Source organism: Lissotriton vulgaris, unplaced genomic scaffold (genome assembly GCF_964263255.1).
Source record: "Lissotriton vulgaris unplaced genomic scaffold, aLisVul1.2 SCAFFOLD_1315, whole genome shotgun sequence".
Lineage (NCBI taxonomy): Eukaryota > Metazoa > Chordata > Amphibia > Caudata > Salamandridae > Lissotriton > Lissotriton vulgaris.
The window spans coordinates 631,939-650,931 of record NW_028247735.1 but is presented as its reverse complement, the minus strand read 5'-3'; the positions used below and the strand labels follow the sequence as shown (position 1 = coordinate 650,931).

The 18,993-nt window shown below is 44.5% G+C and overlaps 1 protein-coding gene across 1 annotated transcript in view; it reads right to left on the bottom strand.

The window, feature by feature from the left end:
* Positions 1-18,993, bottom strand: part of LOC147665059 (dedicator of cytokinesis protein 5-like) — a gene marked incomplete at its 3' end in the record, with an annotated part of 265,414 nt that overhangs the window by 20,038 nt on the left and 226,383 nt on the right. Inside the window, exon 3 of the mRNA XM_086949783.1 lies at positions 7,700-7,740. Coding sequence (XP_086805909.1) covers positions 7,700-7,740 — 41 coding nt within the window. The remainder of the gene's footprint in view (positions 1-7,699; positions 7,741-18,993) is intronic.

The following is an 18,993-nucleotide window of genomic DNA, read 5'->3' as shown; positions in this document are numbered from 1 at the left end:
ACTGTTTCGTTGACATTGTGCCTCTTGTTGTAGTGGTCGGTGTAGATCTTTTGCGCCTTTTCCAGATTGCTGCACACCGCCGCCGGAGACCATTTGCTTTGTACTGTGCGTTGTTTCCATGCCACATTTGTCTCTGGTGAATGGGTCCCGACCCCTTAATATTTTGAATGGGCTGTATCCTGTCTTAGTGGGAGTGATTCGGTAGGCCCATTGAATTGACCCCATGATGACCCTGTTAAATCTTTCGACTAGGCCGTTCCCTGCTGGATGGTATATGGGGGTGTGTTTGATCTGTATTCCAATCCGTTCCATAAATGCGTTCCATTTCGCAGACATGAATTGAGGTTCATTGTCACAAGTTATGACTCTTGGGATCCCTTCTCTCGGGAATGTGGACGTGAGGAAGGCCAGTACTGTCTCAGTGTCCACAGTCTCACATATTTCAATTTCCAGGCACTTGGAGTACCGATTGACGAGCACGATGGCATACTTGGGTACACTGTTTGCATCTAATATGGGGCCCAATATGTCCACTGACAATTCTCCCATGGATTAGTTGGGTTGATGAACTTCCCTAACGGGGGTCGCATTGTGGTCTGTGTCTTGTCTGCATTGCTGCACTGTTTACATTCTCAGAAATGTCTCTCCACTTGGCTGTCCAATGCAGGCCACCAGTATGCTTTGTTTTGTTTTCACTATTCCCAAGTGTCCGTCGTCCTGGGGGCACCACTTTGTCTCCTCTTAACACGAACATCTCGTTGTCTCCTACTGACAGCTCTTCTCGCACTTCATAGAATTTCCACTGTTCTGTGTTTAAGTGTTTCTTTTCTGGCCACCCCGTGACTATGAATTGTTTGATTGCTGTTAAGCTTGTGTCCTCCTCGTATGCCGTCCTCCATTCTTGTGCGCTTATGACCGCTTCTTGGTCCTCCATGAATGCTATGGAGTAATCATCCTCTTCCGTAGGCACCGGTGTGTTCTCCGTTTCCGCTGCCCTGCTGAGAAAGTCGGCCACTTTGTTCTTGGAGCCAGAGATGTATTGGACGTCATACACATAATCCAATAGGTGGAGGGTCATTTTTGCTATCCGAGGCTTGGCCGTCGCGTGTCCACTTGACGCGAGTACCTTCACTAACGGCTTGTGATCCGTCCGGAGCAGAAATCTGGAGCCCCACAGGAATAGGTGGAATCTTTCCATTGCCCAAATTGCTACTAGCATCTCCTTCTCCACCACTCTGAATTTTTCCTCATTAGGGGCCAAGGACCGGGCGCGAAGCTGACAGTCATCATTTCACCTTCTGTGGACTGCTGCATCAGGACCACTCCTAACCCTCTGTCACTCGCGTCCATGGTGAGAATAGATAACGCCTGTTGGTCAAATCCATGTAGGGGCACGGCCTCACATATGTCTTCTTTGATTTGCTTGAATTCTTCCTGCGTGGTCTCCGACCAAGTGAAGACGGTTTTCGCTTTTAATAACTGACGCAAGTTGTGAGTTTTGGTGGCAAAATGATTCACAAACTTGCTGTAGAATTCTGCCATTTCAAGGAAAGATCGAACATCATCTTTATTCCTGGGGGTGGGTGCGTCCTTTATAGCCTTTGCATTTGCCTGCTTTGGTGCAATGCCTTTGTCGCTTATTTCATGCCCCAGTTACGTAACCATTGACACCCCAAACCTGCACTTGTCCCACTCTGCGGTGAGGCTGTTCTGCCTTAGTATGCGCAATACTGTGGAGAGCTTTGCGTCATGGTCAGCTTTAGTTCCACCCATGACTAGGATGTCATCTTGGAAGTACTGTGCCCAGTCAGTGTCTCTGAAAGGTTTATGCATCAGCTTTTGGAAGACTGCAGCGGTGGATGCTAGGCTGAATGGCATCCCCCTGAACTGGTAGCATCCAAATGGCGTGATGAACGAGGTAAGTTTCTTGCACGTAGGGTGCAGCGCGATCTGATGATAGGCAGAGGTCAGGTCTATTGTGGAAAACCACTTGATGCCCTTCGTCAGGGCCAACATCTCATTGATCCTGGGCAATGGAAATTTATCTACGAAGATGTTTTAGTTAAGCTCCCGCAAGTCGATGCAAAGGCGTACCTTGCCATTGGGTTTCCTGGCTACGACCAGAGGCGCCAGCCACTCTGCGCTCTCAATCGGCTCAATAATTCCATTGTCTTCTAAGCGTTGCAACTCTTGCTGTACCGCTTCCCTGTTTTGAAATGGAATGTTGCGTACTTTGTGGCTCATTGGTTTCGCCCCTTCCTTGAGGCAGATCTTGAGTGAACTTCGTCAACTTGCCGATGGTGCCTCCAAATATTGCCGGGAATTCCGCCTTCCATTATTCCGCTTCATATGCCTGCGCATGGCCATCATCAGGACTTGCGTTGTGCCTCCCGGATTTAATTGAATACCAAGTTCTCCTTGGTCCACCCATCCTAGGACTTAGGGTCCTTTCTCTGCTATGTAGAGTTCCCTTCTGCCGTGCGGCCTTTGAATTCAAATTGTAGGGGATGGTACCCCACCATGGGAATGGTTCCCCTGTGAAGGTAACTGAGTGGATGTTCGGGGCCAGGAGGTGTGTGCCTACAGTTCGCACAAGGTCTCTGTCCCAGATGCTGCATTGTATGATCGTGTATGGGGAACCCGAGTCAGCCACCATTGCTACTTGGACCCCCCTTATTGAGAGTTCACACAAAGGTTTTCTCATGCGTGAACAGTCTATGCCTAAGATCTGGTCGTCTATGCACAGTACACTTTCGGCGTCATCCTCGCCACCCCCTCTGTCTTTGAGTCTTGTGCCACATATTTGACTGAAGTTTTCTTGGGTTTGCGTCTGCAAACCTTCTCGAAGTGTCCCATGATGTTGCAATACAGGCATTTGGCTCTGAAGGCGGGGCATCGTTTGTCGTTGGCTGCATGTGCTTGACTGCCACACTGTTCTTGTCCTCTCCTTGGGGTTTTTGGTTCGTAAGTGGCTTGGGTGTATACTTCTTGAGCTGTCTAGAGCTTCCCATGAACGTCTGCTTGCGCTCTTGAGGGGTGGCGTCTGTTACTTTGCCCGCCATGGCTTTGCTGGCACTCTCTGTTTTGGCACTTTGGCACACTGTTTTGAGAGTTCAGCTTTTTTGACCATGGCCACTATCTCCTTGAGGGGAGCTTCTCGGCTGACACATAACCTCTCTTGTAAGCACGTATTTACCATATGCATGATGATTTGATCCCTAATGAAGTCGTCAAGGAGGACCCCGAATTTGCAGGTGATCGCTAATCTCTTCAGCGCCGCCACGTAGTCATCCACCAATTCTCCCACGTTCTGTTTCCGTTGGAAGAAGTTGAAGCAGTCAATCGCAATGCACACCACTGGCTGATAATGGCTGTCCAAGTCCTCTATGGCGTGTTGGAATACGTAGTCGTCGTCCTGAGCCCTGGTCTTCTTTACCAAGTTCATGTACACCCTGATGCCTTCTGGAGCCAAGTTGTGCTTGCTCGGAAAGACTTCGCCCCCCTCGTCCTCTAGGGCCGACAAATGCTCAGCTGCTGTGTAGTGGCCACATTGCGGACGTGTCTCCCTCCCCAGCCTCATCGATAATTTGTGGTGAAGTGATTTAGGGTAATTAACGAGGCAGACACGAGGGATACTTTTATAATTTATTCTCTCAGAGAGAGTGCTGGGGACAAGCTCAAGCTCTGGCTATGTTTGGGCTATAATGGCCTAAGATGGCCGCCCGCGCTCCTAGCGTCCTCCTTCACACGATGACAGAAACACTAGAGCGCAACACTACAGTAGGCTGCATTCATTATTGATTCCAATCAAAATTTAAATTATTCAACATTTTTTGGGACCCTCGCAGAATCGAGGCTCTAAGATTAAAAGTCGGGCAAAGTTCATACACTAAACCTGGACTGAACCTTCTTGGAAAAACAAAGTCTGCCTGGTGCTGCTGCACCTCTGATTGACGGTCTGAGCCATAGATGTCAAGTGAGAGGCTGTCACTAAAAAGTCGGCTTTAGCTACAAACCAGTTTATAAACGATCACTGCCCAGAATGGTGTTAATGCAATACGTATGAAAGTTGGTCTTTCTCCAAGATGTCTCATAAACATGTGTCAAAGTGGTGTAACCCCCCAGATCTAGTTATCTGTGGCCAATGACCAGAATTCAACTTGGCACATAGACAACTTCACATCAAGCGTAGTGATAACAAAAATTATAACATTCAGTACCTGAGGCAGCGATCCTCAGGGCGGGTGCACGGATTTTGGATAGCTTAGGAAAATTATGGGCTTGACAGCCCCATGGCAATGCGGCCAACATTTGCATTCTGTTACATCCCTACTGATAGGGCTGTCGGATTCTAGGATTGTTCTTTGGCAGGCTTCAGTGATCCCCAAGGGGAAAGTATGTGTTCTGTATGCCAACCTGCTGCCTCCACCCCAGTGTTAAGTATGGACAAAAGAGTGGGCCAAGATTCAGAAGATCGCGTCAATCAAGTAAGCCAGAGGTTGTCTCCTGACTTTACCAGTGATTATTTGACAGTAGAGAGAGAAGCCAATCCCTTTAGTCAGACATGGTCAATGACTAAATTCATTCTGGTGCCTGATGACTCTATGATAGACGTAATGGCACTACCTTATGCTGTCATCTTATATAGCCTTATAGCCCCCCGTAGTGGGCTATACCGGCCATTAAAGGGCCACTCCAAAGTTAAAGGCCCAAGCCAAAGGCGAGGGACTTTAACAAGGGAGCGGAACTTTAATGCTGGAATAGCCCAGCTTAGGAAGGCTATTAGAACATTTAGCCAGTAGAGGACAATGTTCCAACAAATAAAACAAAGGTCTCACGGAACCCGAGGGGATTGAAATCCCCTCAAGCAGCGTGAGGCCTGTGTTCACAGCAACATCTGTGAATATCAACATTGGAATGTTGCAGCTCTGGGCTTCTACTAGCCATTAGATGCCCGGAGCACTCCATTGTTTTCAGTGGAGCTCCCAACATTCCAATGTTCTAATCTGCATAAAATAACAGTATATGATTCCAATCCCCTGAGGCCTTGAGCTCGAGCCCTTAACACTGGAGTGGACCTTTAATGGACGGTATAGTCCACTACTGCAGACTGTAAGGCTATATTAAAGCCAAGACATTCACCTGCTATGCTGGTCCACAAACCAAAGCTTTGGCTGATAATAGCAGACGATTTAGCAACTAAAGGGGGCGCTCCCATAAAGAGCTAGATTTATCATATCAATCAAAATTACATTTTTGCAACAACAAAGCCAATCCTGGGTGACTGGCAGACAGCTGGTAGGCATTAATTTTGCCCCTTTTGCTGTTTATATCTAGACCATGTAAGTGCACAGTTACTTAGTGTGGAAGTAATGAGTCAGTCGGGATTTAGAGTTGTTGATATATTTAGTGTACAAGTAACGAATGCTTAGCTACCAATAAATCAGTTTAGTTTACAAGTGCTGAACAAAGCGTAGTCCCCCCTACATTTGCAATGTAAATTAAAAGAATTCCAAAATCAACAAAGAATAGTGAAAGATAAAAAGAGGAACGGTTAAACAGCTAAAATGAAAATGGGAACATTTTAATTACCACAGAACTGCGAAGTAGAGCGAAAGAGCTGGTAACAACAGAATGAAAAACAAAAATAAACGCTGGTAATGCCAGATTGTATGGCTTATAAATGAAAGTGCCTCTTCTGTAACTGATGTGCTTACGCACTCAAGTCACCATGCACATACTTTATCACATATCCTTCTATTTACGCATCCATTTATCCACTGACTCATTCTTGAATTCACCCACTTACACAACCACAACAAAACACACACAAAGTCAACAACATATGCAAGATAAATTAAAAGAATAATCATAGAAAAAAGAAAACATGATGCTGCATAAGTATGGTTCATGTACGCTTACATAGGCTTTAACAAACGCTTTTCATAATAAATACGCTGGGCCTACTGCCTTTGTCATAACTTTAAACACATCAGACTGATGACATACGACACCGCAATTTTTCCCACAGAGTTCTAAGAAAAGTGGCTTGCTATCATAACCTACTGAGAGCATAAGCTTTCCCCCAAGATGGCAACGAAGCATACAGTCATGATATTACAAATATATACAGTATTAACTGTGCCTAAATAAACTTCTTTTTCTATTGAGAGTATCTAACAAGGATTATCACAGCACAAATTTTCAGCATCAACAGTTTATCAGAGGGGGTAACCAACACCAAAACCCTTGCTTACTACAGTAATTTTGCGATTACGTGTAGCAAAATGCTGCTCTGTAGGCTTGAATACAGTGCAATAACAATCTAGGTTAAAATGCCTTTTGACTTTGACATATGCATTTCATAAGAAATGTCAGGCATACTCCCTTTTGTTAAGAAGTAGAGTAAAGAAAACAGATCAAACCTGTAGTTGCTATCGTCGGCAGGCCACCATAACCAAAACAGACCTTCTGTATTGAGCATAAGTATCTTAGAAAGTAAAATGTGCAATAAAGCAACTCATTTTTTCAGTGAAAAGTACACAACGTCTGCCCAATGAAATGCTGTACTCAGGGAAATTAACATGTAGGTGGAACCAATTACACGCTCTCATAAGTAGTCTTTTTCTGTCGATCACGTAAAGTTTGCTAACTGCTGCACTGTGAGATAAAATGTGGTTTGGGAAAAGAGAGCAGAGAAAAGGAGAATGTCAAAAAACCTTGTTAAAATTCAAATGGCTGGCATAGTGTGCATTAACAGTATGAGCTAATTCTCCTAAGGATGTGGCGTTCCCATAAACGCAAAGAGTTCACTAACCTTTAAAAACGCACAGGAACATGTCCTTATTATGAACCACAGACTAGACAGAGCTCTGCGTTATTTTAACTGTGTGAAACAGATGCCAAGTAGTAACCACGTTTTACTGTTCCCCTCAAAATTAATTTGCCATTTATATGTATTTTTAGGGCCTTGCTTTGGTTTTTACTTGGTCTCTGGAGCGTATTTCGGCATTAACTCAGTTCATGTGCTAAGTCGCTCACTCCCTGCATACAATAACGCAGCACACTTACTTATTGTTGTTGCCACATGCTGTGGATAATAGGGTAGAAAACAGGCCAGCGGATTAAAAAAATACAAGGCCTGGCAAAGTCAGTAGGTCTGGCCTTAGCAAACATGAAAAATAAAACCACTAATTTATCTACAAAAAAGATATATAAAACTGACGGGGAGAACCTGCAGCCAATGGGCATCAGCCCTGACACCAAGGTGCATCCCTTTTCAAGCCTCTGTACACCTGTGATCAGGCTAATGCTCTCATGCTTTCACTTATGCTGCACAACAGCCAATGGCTGAAGTGAGTGACCCACTGTCGCATGTTGTGTACTGTTGTGGGCAGAAGCAAATCTGAATGACACTTGTACAGATCAGTGTATGGCAAAGGGTGACCTAAAGTCCATGAATGTATATATTTTTATTATGAATGGTATGGACAACATAATGCAAGCAAGACTGCTAAAGCTGTCGGACTCTAGGAAACACCTAAAATGATGACTTTTCTCTGGAAACAAAGGTTTTTGTGTTTCTTTATCGTCACTGTGATTTAAATTCTTCAAAATGTATTGTTAGAAAAATGGCCTTTGTTTTGGATGAACGCCTCTCAGACACAGCGTCACACATCACTGATGAGAAAACACTTACCCTATGAGACTTATTTCGAAGAGTGTATCCTCTGTACCAACCTGCAAACAAACAAAAGGAGCAAACATTATTGCAAATTTACAGACTATATCTGTTCTGTATGCATATATGCAAACAGAAATTTACAGCATATCCCCCTATATATAAGCATTTATTTTCACTATATATATGTACCTATCTTTGTGTATTGCTTTGTAAAAACATGTAGAAAAACTATATTGTTTAAAAAATAAATTAAAGTACAATAACACTTGAAAACCGGAGTTTATCTGGTGCATCTTTGGTCTACATGTACTTGCTTCCATTGCGCATCTATGTACCTTCCATGTACTTGGATCTGTGTGCCTGTTACTTTTCTCCTGAAAAAGCATATCCAATGCACTACCCTATTTATCAGCCGGTACCTTTATCAACGTCTTTAATCTACACATACCTGTCTCCTTTATGCATCTATACACTTTCAGTGTACTTATGGATCTATATATTTATCACTTTCTTTTAATTTAGCATTTCCAATGCACTACCCTTGTCCTCCCTCAGAATATACTTCTCTCAATATATCTTCTAGCCCAACTTTCTGACTCATCTCAAACTTCTTTTTATTACTCTTTCCAATGCACTACCCTATTTCTCACCCTATACATCTATCAATATTTGCTCTACATCCACTCTCTCATTCATCCCAAACCCCATACCACTACTATGATCCCCAAAATAACCCTTTCTAGACTCTCCCCTACTCTACCACCCCATCTTGCATAATTTGACACCTCTTTTACTACACCGATCCCCCAAATGAACCTTTCTAAACTCTTCCCTCTGACAGATATGACCCATAAAAAAAGACACAAAAAAAAAATCCAACTCCTTCACTCTTCTATCCCTCCACTATGGTTTTCAATCAAAATAACAAACTAACATGTTCACTTCTCAAATTTCATATTCCACTATACTAATTCACCACTAATCCTTTATGGGTTCCAGAGTAGCGTGTTACTGCCAATAAAGCTCTTCAACACATCAGGGTTACAAGCGCTATATGAATGCAAACCTTTTTCCCTTTTTCTACCCCTCCTCAACACTTCTCAATCCAAATAACTAACTAACATATTTCACTATACTAATTCAACACTAATCCTTCCAGAGTAGCGTGCTACTCAAAAAAAGTGCTTCAAAGCCCCATCAGGGGTAGCAAGTGATATATAAATTCAAACCTCTTTTCCCTCTTCTATCCCGCCGCCTACCTCTTCTCTATCCAAATAACTGAATACTCACTACTCAAATTACTTCATATTTCACTATACTAATTTTCAAAACTAATCCTTTATGGGTTTCGGAGTAGCGTGCTACTCGCCAGAATAGCGCTTCAACACCGCATCAGGGGTAACAGGCGCTATATGAATACAAACCTTTCTTCCCCTTCTATCCCTCCGCTATCCTTCTCACTCCAAATAACTGACTAATATCCACCACTCAAATTACTTTCATATTTCACCATACTAATTCACCACTAGTCCTTTATGGGTTCCGGAGTAGCGTGCTACTCGCCAAAAAAAGTGCTTCAACACCCCATCAGGGGTAAGTAGCACTATATAAATACAAATCTTTTTTTCCTCTTCTATTCTTCCGCTAACCTTCAAAATCCAAATAACTGACTAACCTATCCACCACTTAAATTACTTTCATATTTCACTATAGACTAATCCTTTATGGGTCCCGGAGTAGCGTGCTACTCGCCGAAAAAACGCGTTGACGCCTCATCAGGGGTTGTAAGCGCAATATAAATGCAATTACAATACAATACAATATATAAGTGCCACAACTAACACGGGTTAACCAGACAAATGATTCCTTATTTCCAAAGGCATGGAGTTTTGTGCCTGTCAATTTGTATTTACATTTCGAAATACTTTAATTTCATTTAGACCATGGACTGCAATGAACGAGCTGTGAAACCGATGTACACAACAGCAAGACGCTCCACTAATGCGGTCACCGAAATCCATTTCATACCACAAGTGCAGAGGTGAAGGAAGCAATTCTTACAATGGAAACTAGAATGAGAGTTCTTTTGATGGGCAAACACACAAAACAGAGGAGCTTGTGGCAAAGTGCGTGACATCTCCAAGAACTGTAACTGCATTGGGTGCACTCTTGCCTACACGTGAGGCCAAATGGTGACTCCAGAAAATGCTCACAGAGGGGGCAAGTGCACATTGTGGGTTTACCCCCAATCCATCCTGACAGCAAAGTGGGTGATATGGTCCCTGCCCTGTTCAAAGACGTGTTTAGGGCACAGGAAAATGTTGCCCTTTGACAGAGCCTAACGCCTTCCCCGGCAAAGATGGAGCAAGATGGTGGGACTGTAATCATGATGGAATAAGTAACAGAGATCACTCTTCAAATTTTGCTTAACAGAGATATTTGTCATTTGCAAATTGCGGAATTTGCCTTTGCCAGGCAACCTTCCAACGGAAACAGGTGTTTTTGAGATTAAGAAGAAGCTACTAGCCATGGAGGTTGCAGGGACCGAGAGTCACCTGGCACGAATGAAGGTAACACATGGAGGGAAAAAATGTGTTTTCATGCAAGAGGATTCTGCCCGCCCCATCCTGGATACTACTGAAATCCAGTGGTCGGTTCATAATAAATAGCCAGAGAAGAGCCCTCTACCAAAGCTCGGATGGAGCTAGGCTTTCTTTCATCAAAGTAAAACACCTAGAATGATTTCCTCTGATTGAGGAGCTCTGGTCATCTCTACATACTCTCTGGGTGTCTGAGTGCAATGATACTTTCAATGTCTGTGGTTATACATATCATGAACACTAATGGATGTTTCCTATACAGCTGATATGAAAATCAATTGCTTCCTCTTTCGTGCCTGCTATGCATATAGGCACTCAAACATTTAAAAAATATATCTTTATTGAAATGTTTTGGTACTGTTCATTTCTAGTATACATTGTCCACTCCAAAGTTGATACAGTGTCTTGGTGCGGGTTAATCTGGTTCACTCAGCCTGTGCAGCAAACAAGGCACATGTGAATGATTATAAATTGCACATGTGAATGATTATAAATTAAGGCCATGCCAACATGAGCCAACTGTCACCATAAATAACAAATAAAGAAAACAACCAACACTGCTCGTTCCCCTGCAGCACCTTCTCCATAGTAATCAGCAGTACCACGAGTGGATTGATCAAATAGTCTCACATCTGAGGTATATCAGTGTGGTCGGTAGGGGCAAGGATCGTGTTAAACCTAGTTAAATACTCATTCCATTGTTCCATAAGATTACACCTCCCATCCCGAGCTCTGGCATCCATTTGATCCGAGAGCTCTGCATTCGCCCATCGAATCACATCCCTCTGCCACACCACCATTGGAGGGGCGAGTGGAGTCCTCCAGGCAATTGTGATTCGTTGTTACCCTAGTACCAATGCTATTGTCTGGAATTTCCTCAAATGTTTTGTTCGTTTTGTCACCACCCCGAGTGTAACAGACAGAATACAGAGTCATATGGCAGAATAGATGTAGTGACATCTGACACAATAGAGATCACCGCCTGCCAAAAGACCACAATCGGTGGACATAATCACACTATGTGGAGGAAGTCAGCATTAACCTGTCGGCATCTAGGACACACCGCCCCCATACCCGGGAAACATTTTTCTATTCTGTCTGGGGAAAGATACGGGTGATGAATATAATTAAGTTGCGTAAATCTAAATCATGCATTTCATCTATGTAACCCAGCCTAAACATTGTGGTCATGTGGAGTCCCGAAATTCCATAGTCAGTTTCTCTTCCAACCATCTCTTTAAGTGTTGGGAACCCATTGTTAGTGTCCTCCTCCTGTAACGCTCTGTATATGTGAGATAGCCCATCTGGAGCCCGTCGCTGTTAAGGTCAGTTCCAATGGGCCAGATGTTTGTACTGAGTTCCCATCTAACCTACACAACACTCAAACCTATTTTAAAATTAAAAAAAAACACTAACATTAGGATGTTTCTCAATTGTTTAAACCGAAAACGTAGCTTGTGCTCTGAGGACCCAGAGAGGGATCTTGATTCACAAGGATGCCCAGGTACCAGCGTGGTCATAAGAAGACAAGATCTCATAGTAAGGAGAACAAATCCTGGTCACCCAGAAGGTAAAATCTTTGTACACCAAGCTAATGTGGGGCGCAGTACCTCTAGAATGATACAAAAACCACAAGGCCTTTGCTCATCCTAGTTTGGTGTCAGCAGGCTTCCTTCCATACAGAGCTTTGAGATGACTCCAAAAATAACGCAAATTTGATTATAAAAGCAAGGAGACACATCTGACAAGTTGTGAACTCCAAAAGTAAATGATTCTTGGAAGAGGCCCTAACAACGTTCTTGAGACATTAAACAGAAAATGTATGTTGTTGCAGACCTTATTTTTCACTTAATGCATCGTCTTATATATTTCCATATCATAATTTATTGTCGAACGTGCTGCTTTTACATGAATTTTACACCTCCTCTGTGCCTTTTGTATGGAAGGGTCTTCACCATCCCGTGTTTATGGGTAAATGCGTTGATACAGAAGGACCAAGTCCCTTTAATAAGGACAGTGACACAGCAAGTCAATAATATGTCAAAATCTACAAGGCCACTTATAGCCACGTCAAGATACAAACTAATGGTAGCGTTTTTTAATGTACTACTTCAAAACTTCAAAGAGACAATATAACTTCCCGTCAGAAGGTTGAAACCGGAGGACCACACCTGCAGCAAGAACAAGGCGATTATCAAGGCGGGCTCTACAAAGCGATGGGAAACAGACACCTTCTCGGATTTACTTCTTGTGATTAAATGCAGTCCTCAGCCCTGGGGGCACTTCCTGGCAAAGCCCTTTATCCTGTACTGACAAGCATTTAGATCACAGTATTGAACTACCCAGAATGAATATTACCGCTGCCAAGGAGTCCTCTACTCGCACAAAGCAGTTGTTATGATGGGAGTTTTTGCATACACAAAGACAAAACTTGAACACACTGAACCACGATGTATAGGCAATCTACCACCAACCCCTTCGGGTGACAATTGTGTTAAACGCAACTTGCGAAAAAATCGTCTCCAATGCACAAAATTAATTTCCAACAAGCAACTGTCAGGGGTCACCCCTGGTACCAGGGGATGTGTTGTTGAAACTCATCATGACATGTTGATGTACGTGGTTGAATATTTATATGTATAAGACCATCTCTAACTTGATTTTTTTTATTTCGGGGTTGAACTCCACAAAATATTTAATCAAATACAATACAAAACATATTAAAATTCTAAAATCATATCTCCCGTGTACATATGTAATTACATAAAAACAGAAATCCACTAAATTCAATGCATAAAATCAAGGAATCTTACATTTTAGCCTACATCTCTAACTTAACAACTCTCTTATGTGCTACACGCTCAATCTAAAATCAGCATAGTTGGATTTTAAGGGAAGAGTTTAATTAAATTTACCATCAAATGGCGGGTTTCCCACGCAAACTCTTGGTAGTGCGTGAAATAGAAAAAAAATACTCCATGATCCCATAAGTTGTGGCTCAAGGTGTGGCAGAGGAAAGGGGGTTGTGTCACCAGAGGTGGGGGTCGTGAAAAGTGGAGTCTTTCAATCATCTTATACATTATTGTTTTTTTTTATATTTCTGCAGCAAAGAAAGTGAACAGGGGCAACACTTACAGCAAATATGTTCTGGCCTATTTAATTGGTCAAAACAGTCTGCATACAGAGATCTTTCTGTGTCCAGAAATTGTAATGGGGATAATAATAATGGTAAGATAACTTTCGTACTAACACGCTTACTGCAGAGGCCTGTGTTTTGTCTAGTCACTGTTTTTTTTCACAACAAATTTTATTCATTTTCAAGTGTACAAAGTGGGCAGAGCCCGGAAAGTACATAACCAATGATGCACCAGTACTGCTTCCATAGGTGAAGTTAGTCTTACTAACGTTCAGACAGCTAAACCCCATACTATGGTTAAGAGGCCTAGCACTGTTACCCAAGGCGGAGTTTGTCATGCTAACGTCCAGATAGGCAAACCCCACACTATGGATAACGGGTCCAAAAATTGCCGCCAAAGTCCGCCTGCCCAGAGTAAGATTTCCACTATTGATACGGGCAATAGTGTGGTCTTAAATGGCAAACCAGCCGAACCACTTCAAAGCGTTTACCTTGCCAATAAGGGTACTTCCGATCTCCCCCATATCAACCTACCTCCCGCATGCCTGCCTTATGAGGTTGTGCTTACTGGGGTTCCACCTTGCAGGCCTGGCATCCAAGAATCATACTATGAACTTAAAAACAAAACGATGTTTTGGCTAAACAAGAACAAAAACAAAACGATGATTTGGCTAAACAAGAACAGGCCTCTCCCTAGTTCCCTTGATGGACAGGTCCTCCATGTGAGATGAATTGGTTGGGTTGGGAATAGGGCAAAGGAATCAACAGGTGACTGCATCCTGGTTAATTTTAGGGACCCCAGGGTTGCCAGTTACTTCTGCAATCTACAGTACCACCCAGAGAACGTGGGAATTGGCACATATGAACTCAGTCATTTCCAAACCTTCACTGTGTCCCACCCCAATGCTAGCTTTAAACCTAGGGGTTGGAGAGATAACAGGTTCCACCCCCATGATGATTTTGTTCTTTACCAACGCCACATGATAAGGGGAGGCTGTGTACCAAATAGGTTGGGCTGTGGCTGGTGACATGGTGTGCCGTTTCACACTAAACGCTTGCAAATGGTTATAGCTCTGCCCAAGCTTAGAGAGCCAACAGAGGCCTCGGAGGGCGGAACTACCGAATGGCTTGTTTTTGCTCCCGGAACTTCGGTTCCTGAGAATATGTTTAGGACAGAGGTGAGGGACGCCAGTGCTAGGGAGACTGGTGCCGGGCCCAGACCGACAGACGTATTGCTCCCCTCTGAGGTAGTAAATATGAACAATGAAGTGAGGATCCTCAGTTGGAATCTAGCGGGGATCTCTAAGAAACTAGATGTCCCCGACTGGAATCTATTCATCGAGTCTTTTGGGATTTGTATCTTCCAAGAGACCTGGAGCGTGGAACCCCGCCACAAGGTAGGTTATGCTACATACTTTGTCCCGGCAACCCCTGCCCACTATGGGAAAGGCCGTTCTTTTGGAGGCCTTCTTATTTGGATTAGTATCTCCTTGGGCTGTAGCATCAGACACTTAACATCTAACTCACCCGATCTACTTAGATTGTCTGTCAGGAGCCCTCGGAAAGGACAGACCCTGGAGATATTTAACATTTATGCTAGAGGCACAAAAGGTGGTTCCCAATCCCCAACCATCTCCCTGCTCGAAGATGAGCTTAGCAAGTGTCACAAGAGTCCGTATGTCCTGGTCGCGGGGGGGGGTTTAATTATACTTTTGAGCCCCTTGCGGCTGAGGACATCCTGGGGACGTCCGATGAGGATGTAAGAAGGGGTATTCCTGCCCTGACAATCCCGCCCATCAAGAGATGGTCCCAGAGGTCCATCCAGTTGAACATCCTAACACTGGAATTCGGCTTAAGGGCAGTGAATGGCAGAACACCATCGGACCCTTCTGGTGCCCACACATACAACAGGGTAGACCACTCCTCAAGGATAGATTACATCTTACTCGACTTTGGAGACATTTGCGTGACATGGAAGTCTTACCCACGGCAGATAGCGATCACAATCTGTTATCTTTGAGCATAGACTCCCTGTGGCCGCTCTTAGACGATGTACCTGTTTCCCCATTAAAATTAACATCAGAAATTTGTACCTCGAAGGGAGGGAGGTCACTCAATTGGCGTACAGTTGGCCTGGACGAGGGGAAGATACAAAACATAGGGGCCACGATGACGGCAGCCCTGACTAAGCTGGATGTTCTCCCCCAGGACTCTCCAGAGGTCCTTGGGCTCTTTTGCAATACTATTAAAACCCTGGCAACCTATTTATAAAAGCAAGCAGAGACTCCTATGCAAGGGTGCCCAAGAAACCGATGGGCACCACAGGTTAGTTCACCAAAAAGTGTCGACATATGAAAACAGCCCTGGTGAACGCCGTTAAATCGAAAGACCAACAACTGATCCAGGTTGCTAGGAAAGACTATATATTGTCTATTAACGAAGCAAAAAGGGATTGGGATGACCAATTTTGGTGTGACTAAAAGGTGGCCAGCGCAGGGAGGGACCCCAGAGGCTTCTGGAATCTGATTAGGACTAGGAATAGGCCTGATAGCAGCCTCATTACGTGTAACATTACTGGGCAAACATGGTTTGATCACTTCTCCCTCCTCTATTCTATCAATACAGATGATGGGCAAGGGTTGCTTCCATTACCATTTTTGGGCAACTCTGGTGAGAGTGCGGCCATCCACTTTACAGTTAAGGAGGTGGAAGATGTGATCAAATCTTTAGTGCCAAACAAGGCAGCAGGCCCTGATGGGATACCGGGGGATTTGCTTCGCCTGAATCCCAAAGAATGGGGAATGCTTATTTCATCTTTGCTCAATTTTACCCTCAATGGCATGGCGATCCCGGATTCCTGGAAGGGGGCTGAGGTCGTCCCGATTTTTAAAAAGGGCTGTCGGGACGACACAGCAAACTACCGGCCCATAAGCCTCATAAATTCTACCCAGAAGGTTGCTGGGAAGGTGATTCTAGGGAGAGTGCTCCAGTGGGAGGTTGAAAATAACATCCTCTCGGAGTTCCAAGCAGGGTTTATGACAGGCACGGGCCCCATTGAGCAGGTCTTCAGACTAATGCTCATATACTGGAAGGTGGTAGTGCTAGGCAAAGGCAGTCTCTATCTCGCTTTTATTGATTTAAAGACTGCCTTTGACCTAGTACCTCGTGACCGCTTATGAGCGGTACTTTCTGATCTGGGGCTACCGGGCTACATTTTGTCCTTGTTGGTGAAGTTGCATACTGGGAATTTTGCCCTGGTGAGGTGGGGTACCCAGGGCCAAAAGACCGAAAAAATTACTGTGAATAGGGGGGTCCGCCAGGGATGTGTCCTTGCCCCCACTCTGTTCTCATTGCATGTGAATGGAGTGGTGGAGCACCTTCTGAGGAAACCATCTGACGCTCCGTCCCTGGCGGGTAAGAAAATACCAATCCTTCTATTCGCCGATGAAACCCTCCTCATCTTAAAGTCACTTATGGGGCTACGGAGCCTTTTGGACAATTTCCAGATCTTCTGCACCAGTAGGGGGCTTAGGATTAACACCAATAAAACTAAGTACCTGGTTTTGAATCCTCCCAGTAAGCTTGGCCAACCTCCTGTATTGAACTGTGTCCCCCTGGAAAGAGTCAAGGAATTTGACTATCTGGGCATCCGCTTGGCTGACTCTATGCAGTGGAGCCCTTACCTCCAAAAACTGTTGTTGGGCCATAAAAGGGTTGTTGGGTCACTTCTTAAAGAGCAGCGCTCGTCCTCCTTTAAACCTATTGCCCCTGTCCTAGACATTTATAAAGCAAGAGGAGTTAGTGCACGCTATATGGGGCTGAACTTTGGGGTTTTTCCAAGATAAATCTCCTCTCCAGCTCTGAAAACAAATTTTTGAAGGAGCTGATGTCCCTCCCTCAGAGCACAACGTTACCCCTGCTGTTGGATAGGGGCTGCCGCTCGATTAGTGACCAGGCCCATCTCCGACCGCTACTATTATGGGCTCGCCTATGGAGGGTGCCTGAACTTGTTGGTTACGCGGAAGGGCTGTCAGAAATACTGGGTCCAAAATAGGGTGGCTTAGTAATGTCAAAACTCTGCTTGGTGATTTGGGTCTTGCAGACACTTGGTCTTCCAGATGTGCACCCCCGAAAGCTGCCCTCAAGACTATATACTGGCAGTGGGTAGCCAACAAATCAAACTCCAATCCCAAGGAATGCAGAACCACTATGGAGTTCCTCAAAACTAAGGATGTACCTTTATACGAACCTTACTTGGACTTGATCTCAAAGCCCTTTGATAGAGCCCAGTAATTCAGGTTTAGGGTGGGTGTTCTTCCCCTAAGGGAACTGTCGGCCCGATGGAAAATCCCCGGGCATACTACTCCTTTTTGCATATTTTGTACATCAAGAGTGGAGTCTATTGCCCACTTTTTATTTGAATGCCCGGCCTACAAATCTCCAAGATCTATGTGGTTAAAACCATTATGTAGAGGGCTGGCTACCAGACACTACAAAGACGCTTTACGAATACTAATGTCTGATACCCGTCCACTGTTTGCTTGTGGTATGGCTAAATATTTGGGCTGGGCATTGTCAATTAGACTTAAGAGGCTAAAAATCATTGTTTAATTGCGGTCATGTATTAGGCGACCATTTTATCTAATTTATTGGTAAGCATTTTTATTCTAATTGTTACCCAATGTTTTTAAATCATGGTGTTTTACTGTTTTTTCTTGCAATGCTTTTAAGATATTTTTTTATCGAAATAAAGCTAATTGACTGACTGCAGTCCTCAGCCCTGAGGCACTTCCTGGCAAAGTCCTTTATCCTGTACTGACAATCTACCATTTATGCTTACTTAATTGGTCACTTTGCTCTTTCTCCGTTTTTTTTATTTTTCACTTGGGGTTGTGGTGGATGTCGTGGATATGGTGGTGGAAGTGGATGTGGTGGATGTGGTGGTGGTGGATGTGGTGGTGATGGTGGATGTGGTGGTGATGGTGGATGTGGTGGTGATGGTGGATGTGGTGGTGATGGTGGATGTGGTGGTGATGGTGGATGTGGTGGTGATGGTGGATGTGGTGGTGATGGTGGGCGTGGTGGTGATGGTGGGCGTGGTGGTGGTGGTGGATGTGGTGGTGGATGTGGTGAATTTGGTGGTGGTGGGTGTGGTGGTGTATGTGGTGGTGGTAGATGATGTGGTGGTGGATGTGGTGGTGGTGGTAGTGGTGGTGGATGTGGTGGATGTGGTAGTGGTGGATGTGGTTGTGGTGAATGTGTTTGTGGTGGTGGATGTGGTGGTGCTGGATGTGGTGGTGCTGGTGGATGTGGTGGTTGATGTGGTGGTGGATGTGGTGGTGGATGTGGTGGAGGATGTGGTGGTGGTGGTGGTTGGTGTGGTGGTGCTGGATGTGGTGGTGGTGGATGTGGTGGTGGTGGATGTGGTGGAGGATGTGGTGGTGGTTGTGGATGCGGTGGTGGTGGTGGATGTGGTGGTGGTGGTGGAGGATGTGGTGGTGGATGTGGTGGTGGTGGTGGATGTGGTGGTGGTGGTGGATGTGGTGGTGGATGTGGTGGTGGATGTGGTGGTG